The 22,870-nt window shown below is 41.3% G+C and overlaps 1 protein-coding gene across 2 annotated transcripts in view; it reads left to right on the top strand.

Annotated features, from left to right (window-relative positions):
- Positions 1-22,870, top strand: part of CHD9 (chromodomain helicase DNA binding protein 9) — a 138,940-nt gene that overhangs the window by 89,031 nt on the left and 27,039 nt on the right. For both annotated transcript variants that reach the window (XM_069965928.1, XM_069965927.1), the window contains exons 4-18: positions 2,672-2,780; positions 6,711-6,854; positions 7,446-7,514; positions 7,614-7,669; positions 8,525-8,642; positions 11,996-12,082; positions 12,178-12,315; positions 12,667-12,788; positions 15,259-15,502; positions 16,212-16,388; positions 17,020-17,163; positions 17,637-17,892; positions 18,929-19,139; positions 19,598-19,793; positions 20,837-21,004. In XM_069965928.1, the coding sequence (XP_069822029.1) occupies positions 2,672-2,780; positions 6,711-6,854; positions 7,446-7,514; positions 7,614-7,669; positions 8,525-8,642; positions 11,996-12,082; positions 12,178-12,315; positions 12,667-12,788; positions 15,259-15,502; positions 16,212-16,388; positions 17,020-17,163; positions 17,637-17,892; positions 18,929-19,139; positions 19,598-19,793; positions 20,837-21,004 (2,239 nt within the window). The remainder of the gene's footprint in view (positions 1-2,671; positions 2,781-6,710; positions 6,855-7,445; positions 7,515-7,613; positions 7,670-8,524; positions 8,643-11,995; positions 12,083-12,177; positions 12,316-12,666; positions 12,789-15,258; positions 15,503-16,211; positions 16,389-17,019; positions 17,164-17,636; positions 17,893-18,928; positions 19,140-19,597; positions 19,794-20,836; positions 21,005-22,870) is intronic.

Here is a 22,870-nt window from a genome sequence, read left to right as displayed (position 1 = left end):
CCTCTCCCCCCACCCTGCTGATACAAAACAAAACTTAACTTACCTGACATCGCGCTTCCACGTTGACCCTCTCTCCTCCTGGTCTGTCCCCGGCTGCTGCGCGGCTGCCGGGGGTGTCACGTCTTATGCCCGGCAGCGCGCGCATCCCAGAGCTCCCTGCGCGCCGGAACCGGAAGTCAGGGCCCAAGGCGTGCAGGGAGCTCTGGGATGCGCGCGCTGCCGGGGATAAGACGTGACACCCCCGGCAGCCGCGCAGCAGCCGGGGGAAGACGGAGCTGGACTCTTGTGACCGCAAGCAAAACAATGCTTGCGATCACAAGAGTGATTGATTGGGAGGGCCCAGGGCCCAGCGGGCCCCCCTTCGTGGCGGGCCCGGTCGTGGTGGCGACCGCCGCGACCGCAGTAGCTACGCCACTGGCAATAGCAAATATTTGTATAGTTCACGTCCATGTTTTACTACCTAATCACAAAAAAAAAAAATTAAAATGCAGTGATGCAAGAACACAAGATTTCTGTTGACTATGGGTTGTTATTTTTTTTTAAGCAGGAAAAGTTGTAATTTTTATTGCTATCATCTTGGGACACTTTTGAATTAGAGATGAGCGAATTTGTACAAAGCAAAATTAATCTGATTTGTTTTTATTTCTGGCATCATATTTTTTCCCCCTCCACAGAAATCACTTTGCAGGTTGAATATTGTTCATGTTTTGAGTCTTTACAGATGCAAACGTTACAATGATGTGTATTTTCAGGGGGGTTTATTTTACATAATAAAGCTCTGTATATGTGAAAATACATTTTTGTGGTTTTTGTTTTGTATACTCATTTTATCACAATGATGATCCTTTTTAACATTTTATCACTTTTTTTTCTACGAATTTTTCAGGGCTCTTGAATAAATTTTTGTAGTACAGTGTATTATGCTTGTCAACATACTGCTTACAGTCATTGGGCCCAGAAAAGTATGCCAAGATGTCAGACCTGGGCCTCTATTATGTCAGCGACCGCCATGGCAACCCATTGGATAGATAGGTCATAAACATTGGATTGGTGGAGTCCCAGCATCCCAAGTGTTTGTAGTGCACCTTGCACTGTACCTGTACATAGATTGCAAGTACAAGCAGAGGAAAACATTAAAGAGACTGCAGTACTTGCACAGGAACCACAGCCCATTCAAGCAGAATCAGACTCGGGTCCCCACCAATCTAATATTAATGGCCTATTCTGAGGCCATAGATTTTTCAGAGCTGGGGAACCCCTCTAATCGTGGAGTGTCTCCCCGTTGATGAATGGGCCTGCTTTTATTATGTTGATTCAACTGGAAAGTGAAGAATAATTTCCAATGCTGTGTAAGAGGCAGCATAAATGTTGGGATGCCAGTCTATTCAGGGGCATCTCCCTGGCAGGTATACCCACCTTTGTACTAAGACACCTTGTACATTTCCAAATGTGTACATACTAGGAGCAGATTGCAGGGCAGAAATAGCATTTCTTCCTATTATCTCTGCACACACAGCAATGCAGCTAGAAGATTGATAATACCTTCAAGAGGGGGAGTGAGCAGTTCAGGTGCCCGCAGTGCCAAAGTCGCTGCATTGATGTAAACTAATTGCCTTGACTACACAATAAAGCCAGCCTCCTTGCTCTCATGTGAGCAGCAGGCGTAGCTCAGCCATTTGTATCCGGGCAGCCTTTTCTCATTCATATTCCAGCTAGTAATTATCAATTCTGCTCTATGTGGGCTACACGCCTTTAAGGCTGTCTTCTCCCCGTGATTTCCTCGGGTTCCCTAGAACGGTAGCCCTATGATTATCCTCTTAAGTCTCCCGTCTTTCCTGAGAGGATCAGAAGCTATTTTGTAGCAGTGGGGTTAACCTTTGCCGTCCCTGGCTGACACATCACTGCAGGGAGCTGTTAGGCGGCAGCGAGATAAGAGAAGTGACAGTCATTAGTAAGGCTGGAGCGCCTATCCCACGTCCACAAGATCAACATCACATGACGCCACAGATGCCTGGCCCTGGCATATGCTTCCTCACACTGATTCACATACTGTACAGTAACAAGAAAATTCCATTTATTTCAGATACCCAGGGCCATGTTCACATAACATAACATTTTTTTTATCCTTTATTATTTAAAAAAAAAAAAAAAAAAAATCTGTTAAAAAAATTTGACTTTAGCTTTACAGACAACCAAGGAGAATTACAGCCCATAGCCATCTATTACTTATATGTAAGTGCAGGTGGCATTGATATGTAAATCCAGCTTGAGAGGATTTCCATGTCACCCTACATACTTCATCCTTCATCCTTTGTGCCTGTATTACATTAATTCATTTCCATGGCGAATACGATGTATGTGTTACATGTAGATTTAGCTGTGTATTTAAGATCAGCTTCACCCTGCTACATTAATACTGGTAAAATGTGTAAAGTCTGCAACAGAATGAGCAGGTTATATGGCATTCCATATGAAAGCCACTACTTTTATTGTCATTGTGCTAGAAACAAAAATAACTGCAGTGGTGTGTCTGCATCTATACATGTTATATGCATTGCACTGTATATGTGTGTTTTATACTTGTATAGTTTGTTCTATTGATGGTCCAGTAGAGATTTAGGCAATTGTCCCAGATATGTCCCTAAGTGTACATATTTCTCCATTCTAAAAGGAAATTAATTATTACTTTGGGCAAGAAGCAGAAACGAAAGATTGAATCCTCAGATGATATTTCAGACGTCGAAACAGCTTCACGCACTCTGAAAGATGAAGACGCTCAGGTATCTGTTTGCAGTTTTTACTTTATACATAATCATTATTACTATCCTATTATTGTACAGCATCAAAGATTTTCTCATCAGCTCGTAATATACATCTGTGTAGTATCTGCTGACAGAAACTTTTTTATATGTGCGTAGAGGCAGTCACACACTAGATTGCCCTTGTCTAAGGGTGTCTGTGATTAGAAGTGTTGCAAATCCACAGTCTATAAGGCTTTCATTTGCCGGGCCACAGATCCAGTTTGCTTACGTAGCTATGCATCTAAATGCGTTTTTGCCACCTGCTGGCACCCAGATATGTCACCAGATCCTTAGCTCTGCCTAAGGTGATCGTGTTCTGAGGAGTGCCCAATGCTGTTATTTAGCCCCTGAAAGTCCCCTCCATGGCACACTGGCATTCTCTCTATTTCAGTGGGCAGGACCAGGTTTGGGCTGTTTGCAGTAGTACACATACATGGGACTTTCTTTTCCCTACTTCTCTAGCCAATTACATTACATACTCCTCTCTGATATGCCATGACGGTAAAAAGGCACTGAACAGGCTGATTATTACAGTATACTTCTATATGTGGTACTGAACACTGGTGCTGTGTTAGTGGGATAATTTATACAGTACACTATTATAGATGGCATCGGGGGAGAAGGGGTTACTGATGCACTGAATTTACAAGCTGCTGTGTAAGCAGAAGTGGAAAAAAAACAAGCATCAGCAGTAAAGGGTTGCAATACGCCCTGCTACTGAGGTAAGAGGGAATCCTTTACCTAGAGGCTGACAGCTTGAAGGCCTTTTCACTCTCCCCCTCTCCTGCACATGCTATAGGCAGTAGACTGCAGACGTTAGACGTTAGAACTCTTTTTCTGGGGTAGGGAGTCATTTTTGGTGAATTATGTGATTGACAAAAATGTTAGAACTCACACTGGGCATCAAAGGAAATTTAAAAAAAATTGTTTTAATTGACATTGATCATTTAAATGTAACCTTTCATCTCATGCTGCCTGAACCATGAGTCATCGGGATGGTCCCCAGGGGTTCTCGCTGCCTCACCAGCTTTGATTTATAGATCTGTCCCTACACCCTAACAAGCAGGAAACTATTAATCAAGGCTGGTAGGGCCAGGAGAACCCACTGGGGATCAGGCAGCATAAAAGTGATGACAGGTTCCCAATAAAGGTGTAAATATAGATTTGGTAAAGTGTAGACAGGACATATAGGAAACAATGCTGTGTAAGGGAATGTTAGTTTACTAGAGGCTGCATTATACCAGTGCAAAGACCACATGTAGATATCTACTAGCGTATGGCAGGTGGGATTAATTACAAAAAAAATGACAGAAATTCAACCGATTAAATCATCTGTCATGTGTACTATTGAGGGCCAAAAAATATATGTGCCACCTACTGCATGTAGCATTCCTGTCAATGTTTAGTCTGAAAAGGACTGGGGAATATTAACCAAACAAGAATCTCTCTCTGAAGGAAGACATTACCTGTAGACAGCTGTTTCAGGTTTCTTGCCATTCCTCTGTCCAGAAGAGTGTGCCACCTGAACCAGACCAGTGTATGGAGTCTTATAGGCCATGCAGTTCTTCACTTGAGTATTGTATGCCCTGTAAGACTATCATACAAATGTTGCCGCTTGTTCTGATTGTCATTACGTTTACTGTCTATGCAGAGAGATTAGCAGTTCAATGAGTTTGGCTTGTTTATGAAGATCTATAGAGCTATAGAAAATAAGCCTAAGGAAAAAATCTCCCAGCCTTTGAGCATAGCCCATGAACATAATGACAGAATTGGGATAAAGGGGGTGTCCCACAAAGACAAAACTTTTCCATATGCTCTCTTCAGGCAATTAAAGTCGCTGGGGCCCGTACCTGTCCGCGCTCACATATATAGATATGTAACCCTCACAAGGAGTGGCTTCCACTTTGGCAGCCGTCTGTAATACATAAAGCATTTTATGCTTCATTTTAGATCAGTGATCTTACAGCCTCTTCTATCAGTAATAAGTCGTCACACATCTCCTTAGCTGCAATTCTCTCAGGTATAAGAACCAGATTAGTTTTATGTATTTAAAGCTTTTTTGCGTCTCTACATCTTTGTATAGACCCCCACAGAGGTCTAATGCTAGTCCTTTTTTCTCCCTCTCCCTGACAACTTGTCTTCCCGTCACAGTCTCCTGTACTTATTTAGTGTAAGCGGAACATTATACTTTACGCAAACCTAGGTTACAATCTCGGCACCATGCTGGGGATCGTTCTTTCATCTCTTTTTGCCTCTTGTGTCATTTTTTTACAGTCATTTTTTAAGAATAATGGTCAAATTACTAAGACCTGTCAGAGAGTCTATCCGCATGCACAATAACCTTGTAGTCCTGAGCAAGATTGGAAATGAGCAGTAAAATTGCCCCTTTAATGAGTTTCAATGGGATACCTGCCTCTTTGTTTTTTCTGTTATCAATCATTTTTAAAAGATGAATGTGCAGCTGTGGGTAAAGTAGCTATACACCTTTCCAATAAAACTCTGTTGGCGATTTCTTACATACACGTATATAGAGTCACCTTTATTTTACTTTGTGATTGAAGCTACCAGTAGGCTGTATTTCACTGTTCATGATGAATGTCACAAAGGGATATAATAAAATTTGGAGATTATTGAGATCTCTGATTTCCCTCCCGGTTTCTTTAATATATTGTTATATAATTTACAAAGACAGAACAAAAGAGAAATCAGGAATTTAATGTGTACCTGTTTTTGTGTGATTTTTTTTTTGTTTTTAGAATTAGCTGTCTTATATGTACATGATAAATAACACTTTTTCATCAGTATAAAAACTTGAGCTAGCTAAATGCTTATCCTCACAAAAAAAGGGAAATCTGCTCTTTTAAGTCTTTTTACACACCCTAAGAAGCAACTGCAGCATAGAGGGCATTATAAAGTAGTAATGAACAGTATAAGCTGTTAATAAAGCCATGGGGTGAGATCTAGTTTATCTGTGTTTTTGTCTGCCTCTGCTTTCTGAATTCACTCCTCCTTCCAAATATCATCTTACCACACTCCTTTCCATAAACATTTGTAGGCAACATGTAGGCTTTTCTCTTGCAGTAAGCTGCAAGTCCTTCTTGTAAACAAAGACCTGAACAAAGCACATTTTTTCAAAGTGATTGAAAGTTTAGTGGTGAGGGGTGGAGAATCTGTTAAAAAATATTATTTAATAAAAATATATATTATTTAATAAAATATATTACAACGTTTGTTATATTCTCTTTATTGAAATGACAGTGACCATTTAAAGGGGTGCTGCGGGTCAATATAAAAAAAAAAAAACGGAAGGTCTGGTCTCCTGTATCTCCCCATCCCATGACATCATGGCCCCGCTCAGCCAATCAGTGACATCTTTGCAGTCACTGCCTAGCTGAGCAGGTAGATTCAGGAGACAATGAGGTGACCGTGAGTAAGTGTAACTGGATTTTTATGTTTCCACCACCCCTTGCCCTCCCTGGTTTTCTTAAGTTTGCCCGGAGTACCCTTTTAACTTTATATAATACTGCAAAATTTATGTTATATGCCTTTAATAGCTAAGCGAGATGACTGTTGAATTGAGATTAAACAGAAATTACACCAGTTTGTGTTTTACACTGATATATCTGGGCCTATAAATTAAGGGGCAATTTAGACGTCTTTTTCCAAGGAGCAGAATCTGCAGCGCCTCACTGTGTCCTTTCACAGCCGCCAGGCTCAATATAACAAATATTTTCAGTCTTATTCTATGTTTACTCTGTGAGAATTTGCACTAGGCAAATGTTCTGTGTGCTCTCAGAATAATCATACAGAACTTACATGGAGCAAATTTATGGCTTCTCAGCCATGTGTACACATGGCCTAAGATGTTGCCTAGCTTCTGGAAGCAGTTTTTTTTTTTTTGTCTTGTAGAAACGAAGATCAAATCGGCAAGTAAAACGGAAGAAGTATGCAGAGGAGGGAGAAAAACAATCTGAGGAAGAACCAAAGGCCAGTGTTAAAAACAAAAAGAGTGCCAGCCACCTGGCAGCAGAGCAGCCCTTACAGCTCTTTGTGGTATGTCTATAGGCTTGCTGTATATTGTGCAGAAGCTAACTCTTTCACTACATTACTTATGTTTAATGTCCTTTACAGTATTTCTCTGTCTTGTGTAGCATTTGACTGTACAAGACATAGGGGGAGAAGAGCATCTGTATGTCTACATGAGGTCTCCCTGACAAGTTTACACGGATGGGAATAAGACAAGGATATGTTTACATAAGACATTAAGCCTGTAGTTTTTTTAGTAAGATTTTATTGCATGTTCTCCCCAATGTTCTGCTTTCCCTTTTCCATATGTCCAATTACAATATTGGAGTCCCACTTGGTATCTTTGCAGAGATGCTAAGGGGACATTCACATATTCCGTGAATACGGTCTGTGCACAGAAGATGTGCTATGGATGGGTGTGAGAATAGCTGCACATTTGGGGTTTGGACTGGTGGCCTCAAAGCTGGTTAGTGGTCTGACTTTATCTCAAAGATGACCAGATAAGAAAAAAAAACTGTGTTTTAACACATATGTATAGAATCTAACAGGAAAACTCTGTTCACAATAGGGAGCAGTTAAGTAGCTGGTATAACCAAGAATCCCTGTTTTTTTCTGCAGGAAAACCCCAGTGAAGAAGATGCTGCCATTGTAGACAAAATCTTATCATCCAGGATTGTAAAGAAAGAGGTAAGGAATAGTAAAATCTTCAGACATTTAATTAATCCTCTTTCTTTACAAAACTACGAGACGCCATGATTTGTTTTTGTTTTTTTTTGTTTTTTTTAGACTACATCTGGAATGGTTGTTGAGATGGAAGAATTTTACGTAAAGTACAAAAATTAGTGAGTAAAAAGAGCAAATGTGTATTTTTTTAATGTGTACCTGTATTTTTTTTTTTTTTTTTATGAAAACCTGAATGGTTTTATCAGATTTGCCTTTAGCGTTATAACAAGGTGATCATCAATGCTGTTTTAAGGACTTACTCACTTAAAAGAGAAGTCCTATTAAAAAAAAAAAAGCAATGCGGTGTAGGAACTTAAACAACGTATACTTACCAGTTCCTGTGTCTCCATTGCGCCTCTCCCTGGTCTCTCTAACGGATGCCAGGTGTAATTTTTGGCTGGCATCCAAGTACATCACGTATCCGGCCCATCCAGCTCAGCCATTCAGTGATGGGCATTCTGTCAGCCGGGTACATGACGTTGCAACTGGAGGAGCTGCAGGAGGCTGATGGCTGTCAGCAAGATCCAGGAGCAGCGCTATAAGCGTTTATCAAGAGCCGCACAGACATCGATAGCAATGTCCGTGCAGCCCTTTGCCCAAACAGTTAATACTTTACCTGTTCACGTTCCTGGTGTTCTACTGCATCCCGGTGTTCTACTGCCTCCTGTATGTGTCCCGGCACCGCAGGCTTCAGCTTAAGAGCGGCCTGTCTGGGCTGACAGGTTGCTCAGTCAATCACTGGCCACGGATGGAAAGAACCTTACCATTAGAGAGCTAAAATCCCCACTCCCACCCGGATTTTTAACAGAACCTAATGAAGCCAACAACAGGAATCAAGGACATTTACATTAGATGGTTAAGTGACTTTACATTTAGAGATTGTTGTATATCTAGTTGTATTTCATTGTGCCTGATGTTGTTTCTGCTTGTCCACTGTTAAACCATTGACCCTTGCTTGCTGTTCCCACTTTAAGCTCTTACCTGCACTGTGAGTGGGCGACTGAGCAGCAGCTACTGAAGGACAAAAGAATCCAGCAGAAGATAAAACGATTCAAGATCAGACAGGCACAGAGGGCACACTTTTTTGCTGACGTAAGTAAGGAAAGGCTCCTTGAGTTGGATGAATGACATTGATTGTTGATGTTAAATATACAGTGGTGCCTTGGATTACGAGCATAATTCGTTCTGGGACTGTGCTTGTAATCCAAATCCACTCTTAAACCAAAGCAAATTTTCCCATAAGAAATCATAGAAATGCAGTCAATTGGTTCCCCAAAACCCCCAAAATAATCATTTATTATTCTGAATAACATGTACAACAAATGAAACAAACATTTAGAAACAGCTGAATATGTCATATTATCAGTTACTGTACAGTATAGCAATCAGCATGTGGAGTATAGTGTATATAATGTATACACAGCAGTGTGTATAACTGAGTGTAAGTGCAGGCACAATATAGCAGCAGTGTGTATAGCTGAGTGTGAGTGCAGGCACATTATAGCAGCAGTGTGTATAGCTGAGTATGAGTGCAGGCACATTATAGCAGGAATGAAGAGGATGGGAAACTCAAGGGCTGACATACTGCAGGGAGCATAAAGGAATGAGCAGGGCAGATGTGGGCACATAAATGCAGCACTCTGACCGGGAAGAGAGGGGTTACAGCTATGAAGAGATTACCTCCACAGTCCTGTCCCCTGATACAAGCCCCAGCCTGAAGTGGATCTGTCATGATTTGGAAGGTGAGGGAAACTTCCTGGGCCAGAGTACAGTGCTGTAGACCCCGCTATGCAGACCATGCCCCTCTCCCATTTGCCCTCCCACCCAGTACAGGGAGCTCTTAAACCAAAGCAATGCTCTTAAACCAAGTCACAATTTAAAAAAAAACTGTGAGCTATTCTTGCTAAACGCTCTCAATCCAAGTTACTCTTAACCCCTAGACGACCCTGGGCGTACCTGTACGTCCTGGGCTGCCTAGGGGTGTTCAGAGCAGGGTATATGTATATGTATATGTGCAATCAAGGTACCGATAGAAAGAACACTTCATGGCACAAAAAATGACACCTCACACAGACCCATAGACCATAGGATAAAAGCGCTATAAGCCTGGGAATAGAGCGATTTTAAGGAACATATATTTGTTAACAATGGTTTGAATTTTTTAGTGTCAAAGTTTTTATTAAGGAAGATTTAATGCATACAATAAACAGGATCAAGGCAAAATCGCCCCACGCAGGGGGGATAAAGTACATTGGATACCTCCACCAGGTTTTGAAGAAGAAAACACAAGATCAGGGAAGAGGAAACATAAAACAAACAAACAAACGGATATACCGTATTAGCATACAGGGTTGTTCAAGTGCCTGCAGGGTTTAAACATGAAGGGTAATAGAGTCCCTTGGGGGGGGGGAGTGGAGGGTACAGCTCATGCATAGGTACGGAGGATTCCATCGCTAGGAAGCTAGACGGAGCATTGAAAGTAGGGATGGGGTGGTTGCGTAGTCTAGCCATGGTTGCCAGACTGCGGTGTATCGTTCGAGTGTGTCAGTACGGGTGGCTTCAATTTTTTCATAGAGCATGATTACATTCACCCTGTCAACAACTGCCTGGACTGACAGTGTGGGAGATCTCCATTTGGCCGCTATGTGGATTCTGGCAGCCATAAGGACGTGTTGGAGTAGTTTATGTTGTTTGAAATTAGTGGAGGGAAATGTGTCACCTAGTAGGAGTGCTGATGGCCTTTTAGGGAGGGCTTTGTGAAGCAGGGAGGAGAGAATTACCAATATAGAGTCCCAAAAGCTAGAGACCACAGGGCAGGTCCACCAAGTATGCAGTGTATTGCCAGTATCTGAGCAGCCACGGAAACAGGTCGGTGGCACATGGGGATAGAATTTATGAAGGAGGCTGGGCACATAATGGACCCTATGTAGCACCTTAATCGAGGATTCCATAAGGGACACTTGCCGGCTTCCTTTAGTGATCTGTTCACAGCAATGATGCCATCGCTCTGGGGATAGTGTAAGAGCAAGGTCAGTTTCCCATTTGATCATGAAAGGTAATTTGGTCTGTGGGAGGGGAGGGGAGTTGAATGTGGAATAAAGATCGGAGATTATCCCCTTCCTGGTTGGGTCAGAACGGCAAATGTGTTCAAATGATGAGAAGGAGGTGATAGTGTTAACCTTGCCACGGGAGGGATTCGAGAAAATGGTAAATTTGGCGTAGTCTAAACAGTTCTGAGGGCGGAATGAGGTGGTCTTGGCGAAATCTGTCTAAAGGGACTAATATGGAGTGTTGCGTAAACTTCTTGAGGGTGGTCAGATGGTTTTCCGTCCACCACCGAAATTCTGAGGGGGAAAGGCCAGGGGGGAACATAGGATTGCGAAGTATTTCTAGCATAGGGGAGGGGTTTAATTGCAATTTGTACTGGAAGCGGAGGGTTCTCCAGAGAATCAGTGAATGGTGCGTTAATGGGGACTTGGGTTTCAGTTCTCGTGGGAGAAGACCGGTGGACCATAGTAAGCCATTCAAGGAGTAGGGTTCCAACAAGGCTGATTCCAAGTGAACCCAGCGGGGTGCATTTTGTCGGGCGGAGATCACGGAAAGTTGGGCAATACGAGCAGCCTTATAGTACCTGTCAAAATGAGGAACTGAGAGGCCTCCTGGTTTGAATTTTTTAAAAGCCATCAAATAAAATAAAAGTTATACATGTTACATATCATTGTAATCGTAACGACTTGAGGAACATATATAACAAGTCCGTTTTACCCCAGGGCAAACGGCGGTAAAAAAAAACATTCCAAATAAAAGAAATGTGTTTTTTTTTTTTTTTTTTTTCAATTTCACCACACATTTAATTTTTTTCTGGTTTCGCAGTGTACTTTATGAAAAAATTCAGCCTGTCATTGCAAAGTACAATTAGTGACGCAAAAAATAAGGGCTCATGTTGGTTTCTAGGTAAAAAAAATGCAACTGCTATGGCCTTTTAAGCACAAGGAGGAAAAAACAAAACCGCAAAAATTGAAATTGACCCGGTCCTCTAAGGGTTAAACCAAGGTACCACTGTATACTGAAACATAGATGTCAAGATTGCTAATGGGTCCTCTCTAACTATGTGTAATTTATATAGTGGCAACATATTATGCGGTACAGTACAACTAAAATACAAACCTGGTGGTATTGGCTGCACAGTTGTACTTAGTACACCCCCCCCCCCCCCCCCCCATTGAGGTCTCACATGACCAGGACAGAGTTTTGTCCACATAAAATGACAGAAAGCAGATATCTTGAAAGTAGTTGGAAATGAATACTATTGGATTTCTTTTGGAAAAATTATGCAACTTTTCTTTATGGAAAGAATGTCTTTAATTTGTAATCTTTCACAATTCGGAAGCCACTTGACATCCGCTGCTAAATTCTGCTTCTTACTCTTCTCTATTGACTTGTAGATGGAAGAAGAAATGTTTAATCCTGACTATGTGGAAGTGGACCGTGTGTTAGAAGTTTCTTTCTGTGAAGATAATGATACTGGGGAGGTAAAAATATTGTGAATAGAACAGAGATTTTACATATTAGAGGAGCTGAGCCTCGATTTAATGCTGTTTGTTTTGTTTTTTTTGTCTTTTTCCAGCCTGTTATTTATTATTTAATTAAGTGGTGCTCACTGCCGTATGAAGACAGTACATGGGAACTGAAGGAAGATGTCGACCAGGCAAAAATAGAGGAGTTTGAGCATCTGCAGGCTCTTAGACCTGATACTCGGAGAGTGGTAAGCTATCTCTATTACATGGGGCAATCAAAGGGAGAAAGCGAGCTCCGACCTGTCAGCTCGCTGCTGGTGCTATTACATGGACCGACAGCAAGCGTGTAAGGGGGGGGGGGTTGCGGGGAGCCCATAGGATATAGTGGTGGCAGCAGATCTTTGCTATCGTTGCCTTTTGTCTTTCAACATGTTTGAAGAGGTTAAAAGACAACGATCAGCCAATATCGCTTTGTGTAATAGGGCCTTAAGCCATTGGGCTAACGGGTAGATATTTGCCTCTATGATGTCTCCAATACAATGAACACACACAGGGGAGGGGATAGGAGCACTTTTTAGTTTTGCTCTTTCTTTTACCAGGAACGACCACCCCCTAACAACTGGAAGAAAATCAATCAGTCCCGGGAATATAAGACAGGTAACCAGCTCAGAGAATACCAGCTGGAAGGACTCAATTGGCTGCTTTTCAACTGGTATAACAGGTGGGTTAAAGCTTTTTCTGATAGGGTGACATTTATTAGGCATATGAAAGCAGACATCTGATTAGTTGCTATGAAGCCTGCTGTCTATATAATAGCGCTTTCCACGTTGTTACAGAATGTTGTTCTCCTCCATTATGACTGGAGTGTGACTTGGTACCCAATCCACTTACTTCTGCATTATCACAGATGGTCCTTCTCCTCCACCATGACTTCAGTACAACTTGGGTTTTCCACTTTCCCATTGACTAAGAATACAATTTAAGCAAAAGATACCCCAAATAGTCCACACACCCAATGTTGCTACTACTTATCTAATATGAGTGAAGTCCTTACACATACAACTTAGTCACTACTACACTCCAGCAGTAAACAGGTAATGTAAACCACAAGTTATAATCAATGGAAATATTTATGGTTTTTAAGGCAACAAAACAAAGCTATGAGTTTTTCGGGGAAGTTTATCAACACCGACATAGCATTATGCTGGTCTTAACTAAAGTGCAGCACTTCTCGCCCCTGCCGGATTTATTGAATGGCACATCATACATAGAGGTGTATCATACATAGCTGAAATGCTTTCTTATTACAAAAATAAAAAAACTTGCAGGAAATAAAAAGGTAAAAACAAAACAGAAGAGTCCAGTACTTATTTGGCTTGGGTCCCCAATGTCCCCATCTCCCACTTCAACCAGTGGTTATAAAATTATATATGACATAATTCCAGGCCCTGCAAAATCCAGTCTTATTATATCTTGACCATTAGATTGATAAATGACTGGTACCTAAGATAATGGCAGCAGATAATACTACTGGAGCACTAGATATATCTGCTATGTGTTTGTGCTTGTCTGAAAGCCTGAGAAAATATAAAATTACATCCTTAAAGTACACTTTCTCTACATGCCTGGACACAGGAGTCCATATCCTTCAGACACAGGCAGAGGAAGTCTTCATGTAGAAAAGCTGTTACAGATATGTTTATTTTTAAGACATATTACAAGGGCAAAACATTCTGGTCTTTCTTCTTTAAATTGTCACTGTTATAACTTTCAAATCAACAGTAGATGTGATATACAGCAAGTCTGCAATGTACATTCATTATTATTTTATTTTTTTTTATCATGCTGTAAAACAATGCTATACTTACATGTATCCAGGTCCTGTCCCCTGAAGGCAGCTTTTTAGTCTTGTGCAGGTTGAAAAAAAAAAAACAAGGGCAAATGGAAGTGGCAGCACAGAGTGTCACAGCTCAATATGTCCGTCATTCAAATGACTGCCTTCTCTTCTCGGTGTGTTTAGTCTTTTTTTTCTCAACCAGCACGAGATTAAAAGCTGCATCATGAGATTGGACCTGGATACAAGTAAGTATAGCTTTGTTTTAAAGCTAGAAAAAATAATGAATGTGAATTACAAACTTGCTTTATTCCAGATCTACTGTTGATTTAGATTTTAAAAGTTATACAGTGAATATTTAAAAAGACTAAAGTATCCTACTTTTGTATGTTACTGAGTGCAAGTGACAGTAACCTTCTGGACAGCTGCTGCCTAGGATTGCTTGTGCAGGTTGTGGAGGTTGACTGCAGATGCAGGGTCTGTGAGTCAGGATGCTGTTTGTGTAATTCTCTGAATGGAGAGACACACTCATCATCTCTTGAAGGCAGAACTGAAAGGAAAGGAAGTGTATAGAAAATTTAGATTTATTTACAAAGATTTCTGAGTATTGAAAAACAAACAAGGAATAAAAACCTCAAGTGACTATATAAATCCAAATGTTTTATACTGTCCACTATTATGTCTGTGATTTCCTAGTTGTATTGACTGGCACAGGGTCAGCAGAGGACAAAGCTAATGGCAGGTTTATAGTACTGCTGGAGGCCTGTAACACTATGCACAGATGCAATTCTATATATATATCCCCCTCTGCCATCCCCTGATATCCAAAGGAAGGAAGTTTTTTTATGTTTTCCTAGAGATTTTATTATTATTTATTAGATTTAATATGCTAAATATTCTCAGGCCTTTGGTTGCAGAAACATTGCTTTTTCAGGCCAGGTCCTCTATCTAGGGGTTTACAAGACAATCTGCAATTCCTACAAAATAATTTATCATGCCTGATAAAGGGTTTTACAAAAACCTAAAATATTATGAAGCTTTCAGTAAAATCCTTTTTAGCTTACCAAACTCTTGTAGTGCTCTTCCATCTTTTCTATAATGTGGATTCATGTTTGGATGGGCAGTGTTCAGATCATCTGGAATATGCATCTATTTGCCTCTCTATTAGGACTTGTGCTGTCTGGTATATAGCGTAGTGTGCTGTTTATAAATCTACATACTTCAGTAACAAAATTGTAATAAAATACATTATATGTTCCCTTTTAACTAATTGCAGGATTTCAAAAGATTGAAAAATTAGGAATTTTTAAACCTCATCTGTGTATGTTTTGCTTCATTTTCCTACTCATCTCCCCAGGCGAAACTGTATTTTGGCAGATGAAATGGGTCTAGGTAAAACAATTCAGAGCATCACCTTTCTTCATGAGATCTACCTGTCTGGGATCCATGGCCCATTCCTTATAATTGCTCCTCTCTCCACCATCACCAACTGGGAGCGAGAGTTTCGCACCTGGACAGATCTCAACGTAGTCGTGTACCATGGCAGTATGATCAGCCGGCAGATGATCCAGCAGTATGAGATGTATTTTCGGGATTCTCAGGTATGGTTTTTCTTTTAATGGGGTTATATGCAGGGTTTGTATGCAAGGATTCATATGCAAATTGTACTGCTCTATATACTGGATCTGGGCCAGGCACACCCAGTGTACCGATATCCCCTCCCCTCGATGACACGCTTGCTTTATAATCAAGTCTGGCGGCATCACCTAGGGTAGGGGATATCTGTGTACTGGGGGTAATGGCCCTCTTCCAGTGCATAGCACGGTCCGATTTGCATATGAAGAAACCAGTGCAGAAAGTGAGGGGGCGATATGAAACTGGGGGGCAATATAAAAGATGTATCAATTTTTTAACATCCTTAGTGGTACATTCGCTTTAAATCAAATTTTTAGTTGTTAACCATTTTTAACTTGGTGACACCTTTTCAAATTATTTTTTTTATTGTCTGTTATAAAATAATCCTGGAATCTTGCATTTGTCATTCTGGCCACTAAGCCTAATATAAAACTGACAAGTCATGCTCTGTAAAGATTCCTTTTACAGCAGTGCCCTTCTTATCATTACGCGCAGGATTACAGTAAATGCCTTTAAGCTGGTGGCGGTCAGGAGTGCTGCTATGCTAAGAAAAAAATAGGAGTTAGGAGCTAGGAAGTGATGACATATCCTAGCTGTATTTGGAACACTCATTTAATAGCAGTAATTTTTAGAGATTACAGGAATGGGATAATGAAGGGCTTATTAAATTGACAGGGTCGAATTATCCGAGGGTCGTACAAGTTTCATGCCATCATTACCACATTTGAGATGATTTTGGGGGGCTGCCCAGAGCTCAATGCCATTGAATGGAAGTGTGTCATCATCGACGAAGCACACAGGCTGAAGAACAAGAACTGCAAACTGTTGGAGGGATTGAAACTCATGAACCTGGTAGGTAGAGTGGATGCCGGTATGGCTAATATTTCACGTGAATTATATTTAATGTTAAAGGAGAAGTCACACAAAATTTAAAAAGGGGGAGAAGAAAGGGGGATGTGGGAAAATAATAAACAATGACCCCCCCCCCCTGTCCCCGTGCTTCCATAGTGGCATTTCCTAGTCTAGAGCTCTTTCAGTTTTAGTAACCAAAGAGAAGAATCTCAACATAAATATTGTCAGAAAACAAGAGAAACCCAGTGGAACAGAGAGGCCAGCACCAATGTGAACAGAGCATTAGCCTTGTTCGGATTTTGTACTTGGCTTTGCAAACTTGACAAGTTGTCTGTGCCCACATTTGCACTAAATATAGTCCTGTTGTTTACACCTCTCATTATGTGGCACATGGGATACTGACATTTTCCTTTACAAGTACAAGTTTGGCAGATCCTCATAAATAGTGTGAAACATGCTGTTTCCTCTGGCAAAGAGCACGAGAATGGCTGTGAAATGTACCGTTCTGTGTTATCGCTATACTGTGCTCGGTATTAAAATCTATGTTCCAAAAAGTAAGTTTAGAAGCTGTTACCAACAGCACTTATTCTCCCTTTATGAAGCCTTGATTCTAATGTTCTTCATGTGGCAGGAACACAAGGTGCTTCTAACAGGAACTCCTCTGCAGAACACAGTGGAGGAACTCTTCAGTCTGCTACATTTCCTGGAGCCTCTGCGCTTTCCTTCTGAGTCTACATTCATGCAAGAGTTTGGAGACCTGAAGACTGAGGAGCAGGTACTGAAGTCACAAGCAGCTCTTGTGTGTAACCTAAATGCTTCTAGTTGTAGGAATAGTAAGAAAACAGAGTGTATAGCTACAGTCTCTAAGTTGCAGTCATATATGTGGCTTGAGGGCTATGTTGTTAGATCTCTCCTTTATAAGAATGAAAAGTTCGTACTGGTCCAGCATCAAAAACCACGTGTCCGTCTGTTAGGACTGGGCCAAATTTTGGTCTGTGCATACATTTCCACTGCTGGGGATAATAGAAGTATGGGTTGTGTATGCCAGAGTGAGAACTTGTGTCCACAGTGCTTCTCCCCTTCTGCTTAGCTAGTATGGCCTGTTCTAATGAAACATGGGAGAACATCTGTATGCAGCTACATGTACACAAGACAAAGCGGAGGCTTCTCAATGGGGCTCTTTAACAAAAATAGTAAAGATTATTATATTATTATTATTCGCTTTTTTATAATTTTTCTTTAATTTAGGTCCAAAAACTTCAGGCTATTCTTAAGCCAATGATGCTTCGAAGACTTAAAGAAGATGTGGAAAAAAAACTAGCACCTAAAGAGGAAACGATCATAGAAGTAGAGCTAACCAACATCCAGAAGAAATACTATAGAGCCATCTTGGAAAAGAATTTTGCCTTTTTATCCAAAGGGGCCGGTCAAGCAAATGTCCCAAATCTAGTAAACACGATGATGGAGCTTCGCAAGTGCTGTAACCATCCGTATCTCATCAAAGGTATTTCAAAGCCCTAATTGCTGTCAGCCAATAGAAATAATCTAGAGGCTGAAAACTTATATAGATCTAAAGGTCCCCATACACTTTCATTAAATGTTGTCTAAACCCTTTTACTTTGTAAAGAGCAAACAAGCATTATTTATTTAGTTATATTCGTATATTATGTATTTATTTCTGTCACTAAAGAGTCACTGTCGTTAAAAAAATGTTTGCAGAAATTAATAGTATTTGTAATTGGGTTTATTAGCCAAATATGCCATTATCTGCATTTAAAAAGCCTTTCCCCAGGCCCCCCCTCCTCTCTTTTCTGTCATCCACTGCTCATTATCATGAAATCTCAACTGTTTTACATCAGTTGGATCCTGTCTGTGCTATAAAGAGGGGAGGGGGGAGGAGGGAGATTATTCGACAGCAGAGAACAAAGGATTACACAGCAGGACCTGTGTGAAAGCCAGTATTCAGAAGTCAGAAAGGTCAGTGCTCACCTCAGAGGAGATAGCCTGGTGATGTAGCTGCAAATTAACTCTTTGTTGTCCTGTTTTGGTGCCTCATCTCCCTCCACCCTCTACCCTCTTGAGAACAATAAAGACAGGGGGGAGAGCTTCAAACTGCTTTTTCATTATAAAAATGCATTTTTCAGCTTATAAACCCAATTACAAAGTTTCTTAAAATCGCCTCTGCAAATAATTTTTTACCGACAGTGAAAGTTCAATTCATATTCCAAACTTCTAACATGTGAGATAGCTGTTAGGTCAATAGGACATATTGTACCTTTCATATATACTTTTGTATTAAAGCAGGGATAGGGATTGGAGGGGGAGCAGCTTGGGAGAGTCTCTTTATGACTCTCACTTTATCAGCGCAGATAAATATGGTATCATGTGTCTCCTTGGCCTAACAATGTCAGCAGCTGCCAACATGAATTGGAGCGTGTCATTATCTCCATTCCTATACAGTAAATATTGTAATCAAATCCATTGTTGTGAATAAATGAAATCTTTGCATATCTTCTTATGTGCACTGAATGATCTTGCAGGGGCTGAAGAGAAAATCCTTGGGGAGTTCAGAGAGACACACAACCCGATGGCTGTGGATTTCTACCTCCAGGCCATGATCCAGTCTGCTGGGAAGCTTGTCCTCATTGATAAACTACTGCCAAAAATGAAAGCTGGAGGCCACAAGGTGCTCATATTCTCCCAGATGGTGCGTTGTTTGGACATATTAGAGGACTATCTCATGCACAAGAGGTATGGAGTTTTATTTGTTACATTGCTATTACTATATGCACTTGTAAAATGAGCCATACGTGCAGCATTTCATACATAGGGGAGCTACACATAAGGGCTTAGATTAACTGCAATTGACCATACCCATAACATAGTCTGCTGAATGCCAACAGCTGTGGACAGTTTACACCAGTCTCTGTTTTACACAGTTTGATAAATCTGGACGTAAGTGGATATTCACGTGCTCTGTAGATCACGGATCCATAGAGCGTGAAGCTTTGGGCCGCCATTGGGAACTCCTGGAAAGATTTGAATGGGGTTCAGAGCTCCGGGCATCATAATGATACATAATGCTGGGAGTTCACGCTCCGTAGCATCTGTGATCCAATGGAGTGTGTGAATTGAAGTGTTTTAATATGGATTGATAAGTCATAGTCCAAAGCTTCCTGTAGTTAATACATGCTATCTTTAATCATCAGATATCTCTATGAACGCATTGATGGTCGAGTGCGTGGAAATCTCCGCCAGGCAGCCATTGATCGCTTCAGTAAGCCAGATTCTGATCGGTTTGTCTTCCTCCTTTGCACCCGAGCAGGAGGTCTGGGGATAAACCTGACCGCCGCTGACACCTGTATAATATTTGACTCTGACTGGAATCCACAGAATGACCTCCAGGTTAGTAGATAAATTGACATTATTGGAAAGTTTGCTAGATCTGTGTTGCACAATGCCACAAGTTGTCTATTAGAATGCAGTGTTGGCAGACAGTGAATATTGCTTCCTATCAGTGTCCAATAATGCAGTGCCTATTCATACAGCCTACATATTTTTGTGGACAACTGTTATTTGGATTAGTGCAATCCAATGGAAAGACCCCTGACAATATGGGTATCCTGATGATGTATCAAAAATTGTGTTGGCGGAATACTTCTTGTGGTTTATTGCAACTTGACTGAGATATTGGGACATGACATGTCAACAGAATTGCTGCCATAGAGAATCATCTCATACTGCACCTACTCCATTCTGTTTTGCTATGCCATAGTGCTGGAGAAAATGCACTGGAATGAACAGGCTGACCCTGTGCTGGGGGATGATGGGATAATTTACAGTATACTATTATAGATAGCATGTGTGAGTGTGTATGGAGGGAAGTTATTAATCCATTGGCTTTGCAAGGTGGTTTGTGAGCAGAAAGGAAAATAGCATCACAGCAAGGAGATGATAAGGGTGACCAGCACACTACAGCAGGAAAAGCAGTCCAGAAATGTATGGATTGGAAGGGATGAGAGCTGAGCCTGAGCAGACAGGCTAGGCTTGTGTTCACACAGTCCTGGCCATCTCCTGCACATAGCACTTTAAAGGTCTGCCCCCACTTCCTGTGTTCTGTCTTAGTCTCTCTGCTGCTAGAGATAGAATTCCCCTAACAACAGGCAGTGGATAACTCTTTGCAGGAAAGTGAGACACCTGGTGGCTAAGACATTAGAGTTGATTTTCTGGAGGAAGGAGACATTTTGGCTAACCAAAGTGATTTACAAAAGGAATCACAAAGGCTATCACATGAAGGGAATGTGTTTAAATTAACAGTGACTATTTAAATCTTATGTGGGGTTTTTCCTAATGACAGATAGTGTGCTTATCCATTGGTGACAGCATTACAGGTATTAAAAACATTATACCAGTACTGATGAGTTATGATTTGGTGTATTTTTTTATAGGCTCAAGCCCGGTGTCACAGAATCGGTCAGAACAAAGCTGTGAAGGTTTATCGATTAATAACAAGAAACTCTTATGAGCGAGAGATGTTTGACCGAGCAAGCCTCAAGTTGGGTTTAGACAAAGCTGTTCTACAGAGCATGAGTGGAAGAGAAAACAGCGTCGGAGGGGTGAGGGATCCTTTCTGTATCAGTCTCCACTAAAATGATCAAATAATAATATGCAAGAGTAGAGAAATATTTTGTTTGTCATAAAGCAAAAATAAAAAATCTGTTGCAGGCAGTGGAGAACATAATAAAGAATGTATACTTACCATTAGAGGTGAGCGAACCTCGAGCATACTCGAGTTCATCCGAACCCGAACATTCGGTATTTGATTAGCGGTGACTGCTGAAGTTGGATAAAGCTCTAAGGTTGTCTGGAAAACATGGATACAGCCAATGACTATATCCATGTTTTCCACATAGCCTTAGGGCTTTATCCAAGTTCAGCAGCCACCGCTAATCAAATGCCAAATGATCGGGTTCGGATGAACTCGAGCATGCTCGAGGTTCACTCATCTCTATTTACCATCCCTGTGCCCCCGCAGCACAGTATATACCGCCGGAACTCATTTTCGTCCGGCTTCCTTGTACATCACAACTTGGGTGAAAGTACCTGAGCCAGCTGATGGATTGCCCACTCACCCAGTCAGTGACTGCAGCGGTGTCCTGCCCAAGTCACTGACTGGCTGAGCTGGCAGTCCATCAGCCGGGTCATGACATTGCAGGAAGGGGAGCTAGAAGAGGACAGCGGGGGTCCAGGAGCAGTAATACAGTGCAGAATTCGTCCCTGCCTGCCCTGAATTTTTTATTTTTGCTGGACTTCTCCTTTAAAGAGAATGTGTCACCAGCAAATGACTTATTATGTTTTTAAGTTAAACATATTTTTAAAGATTTGTTGTGCCATTTTTTTCTAATTTTCCAATTTACTTTCTATAATATAAAATAATTCTAAAATTTTGCAGTTTTCATTCTCACCACTGGATCTAAAACTAAGCTAAGACTTTCTGTTCTGGCTGTAGTGTTAAAGGGAATGTGTCACTTTTTTTTTTTATTATTATTATTATTATTATTTTCGTTTCATTTAATTAATATCTTTAAAAATAGTTAGACTTTGATTTCTGTTTTTATATTTTGTAAAATTAACTATAATATGCTGCCCTGGGGGCTGCCATTTGCAATTGCAATTGTGTATGTCTCCCTGCACGACACATACACATTTGCTTTATGGCAGCCCTCAGTACATTGGAGTCAATGGACGGCTCCCGTCTCGTGTGCTACAATGTAGCTGAGAGCTGACATGCGCAGCTCACACCCACAGGGAGCTGCAGAGGGAGCCAGACGCCATACTTGTGGAGCCCCCAGAGAAGGTACACAGTGCCCAGCACTATCCTCAGCAGCTAGTCGCTCTCCCCCCTCCTCCTGCTCGGGCTGTGAGACTGATCTGATAACGAGCCAGCAGGACTCAGCTCCGTGCAGGAGGACGGGGGAGGGGACGCACAGAGACTACAGTGCTACATCCTGGGACAGGGGAGCTCGGTCTCAGGAGATAGTGGATGGAGGAGGCAGAAAAGTGTCACTGACCAGAGTAATAAAGAGAAAAGCTGCCAGTGTGTTAACCCCATCCTTCCCAATGTCAGGACACTGCCTGTAGCTACTACACTGCATCTGTATATGTAATGCAAGGCTAACCTGGTATAGATGGGATATATATATCCACACAAAATAGAAAAAAAGGAAAAATAGGAGGGCACTCACCGTTAAAATTTAACTTTTATTTCATTTCTTTAAAAATCGTCCATTCGGTCAGGTACGAGGACGCCAGCTCCGGCGTGATTGTGAAGGGCGTGACAGCTGTTTCACACGTGATTCGTGCTTCTACAGACGCTCGTCAGACACACTTCTATCAGTATCTGTACTACTGTGCAGACAACAACAAAATGGCACTGCTCCTTTCCCCTCTTTGTTCTGTGAAAAGGGGGGGGAGGTGAAGAT

Source organism: Dendropsophus ebraccatus, chromosome 4, assembly GCF_027789765.1.
Source record: "Dendropsophus ebraccatus isolate aDenEbr1 chromosome 4, aDenEbr1.pat, whole genome shotgun sequence".
Classification (NCBI taxonomy): Eukaryota; Metazoa; Chordata; class Amphibia; order Anura; family Hylidae; genus Dendropsophus; species Dendropsophus ebraccatus.
This window is presented reverse-complemented; position numbering and strand designations above follow the sequence as displayed.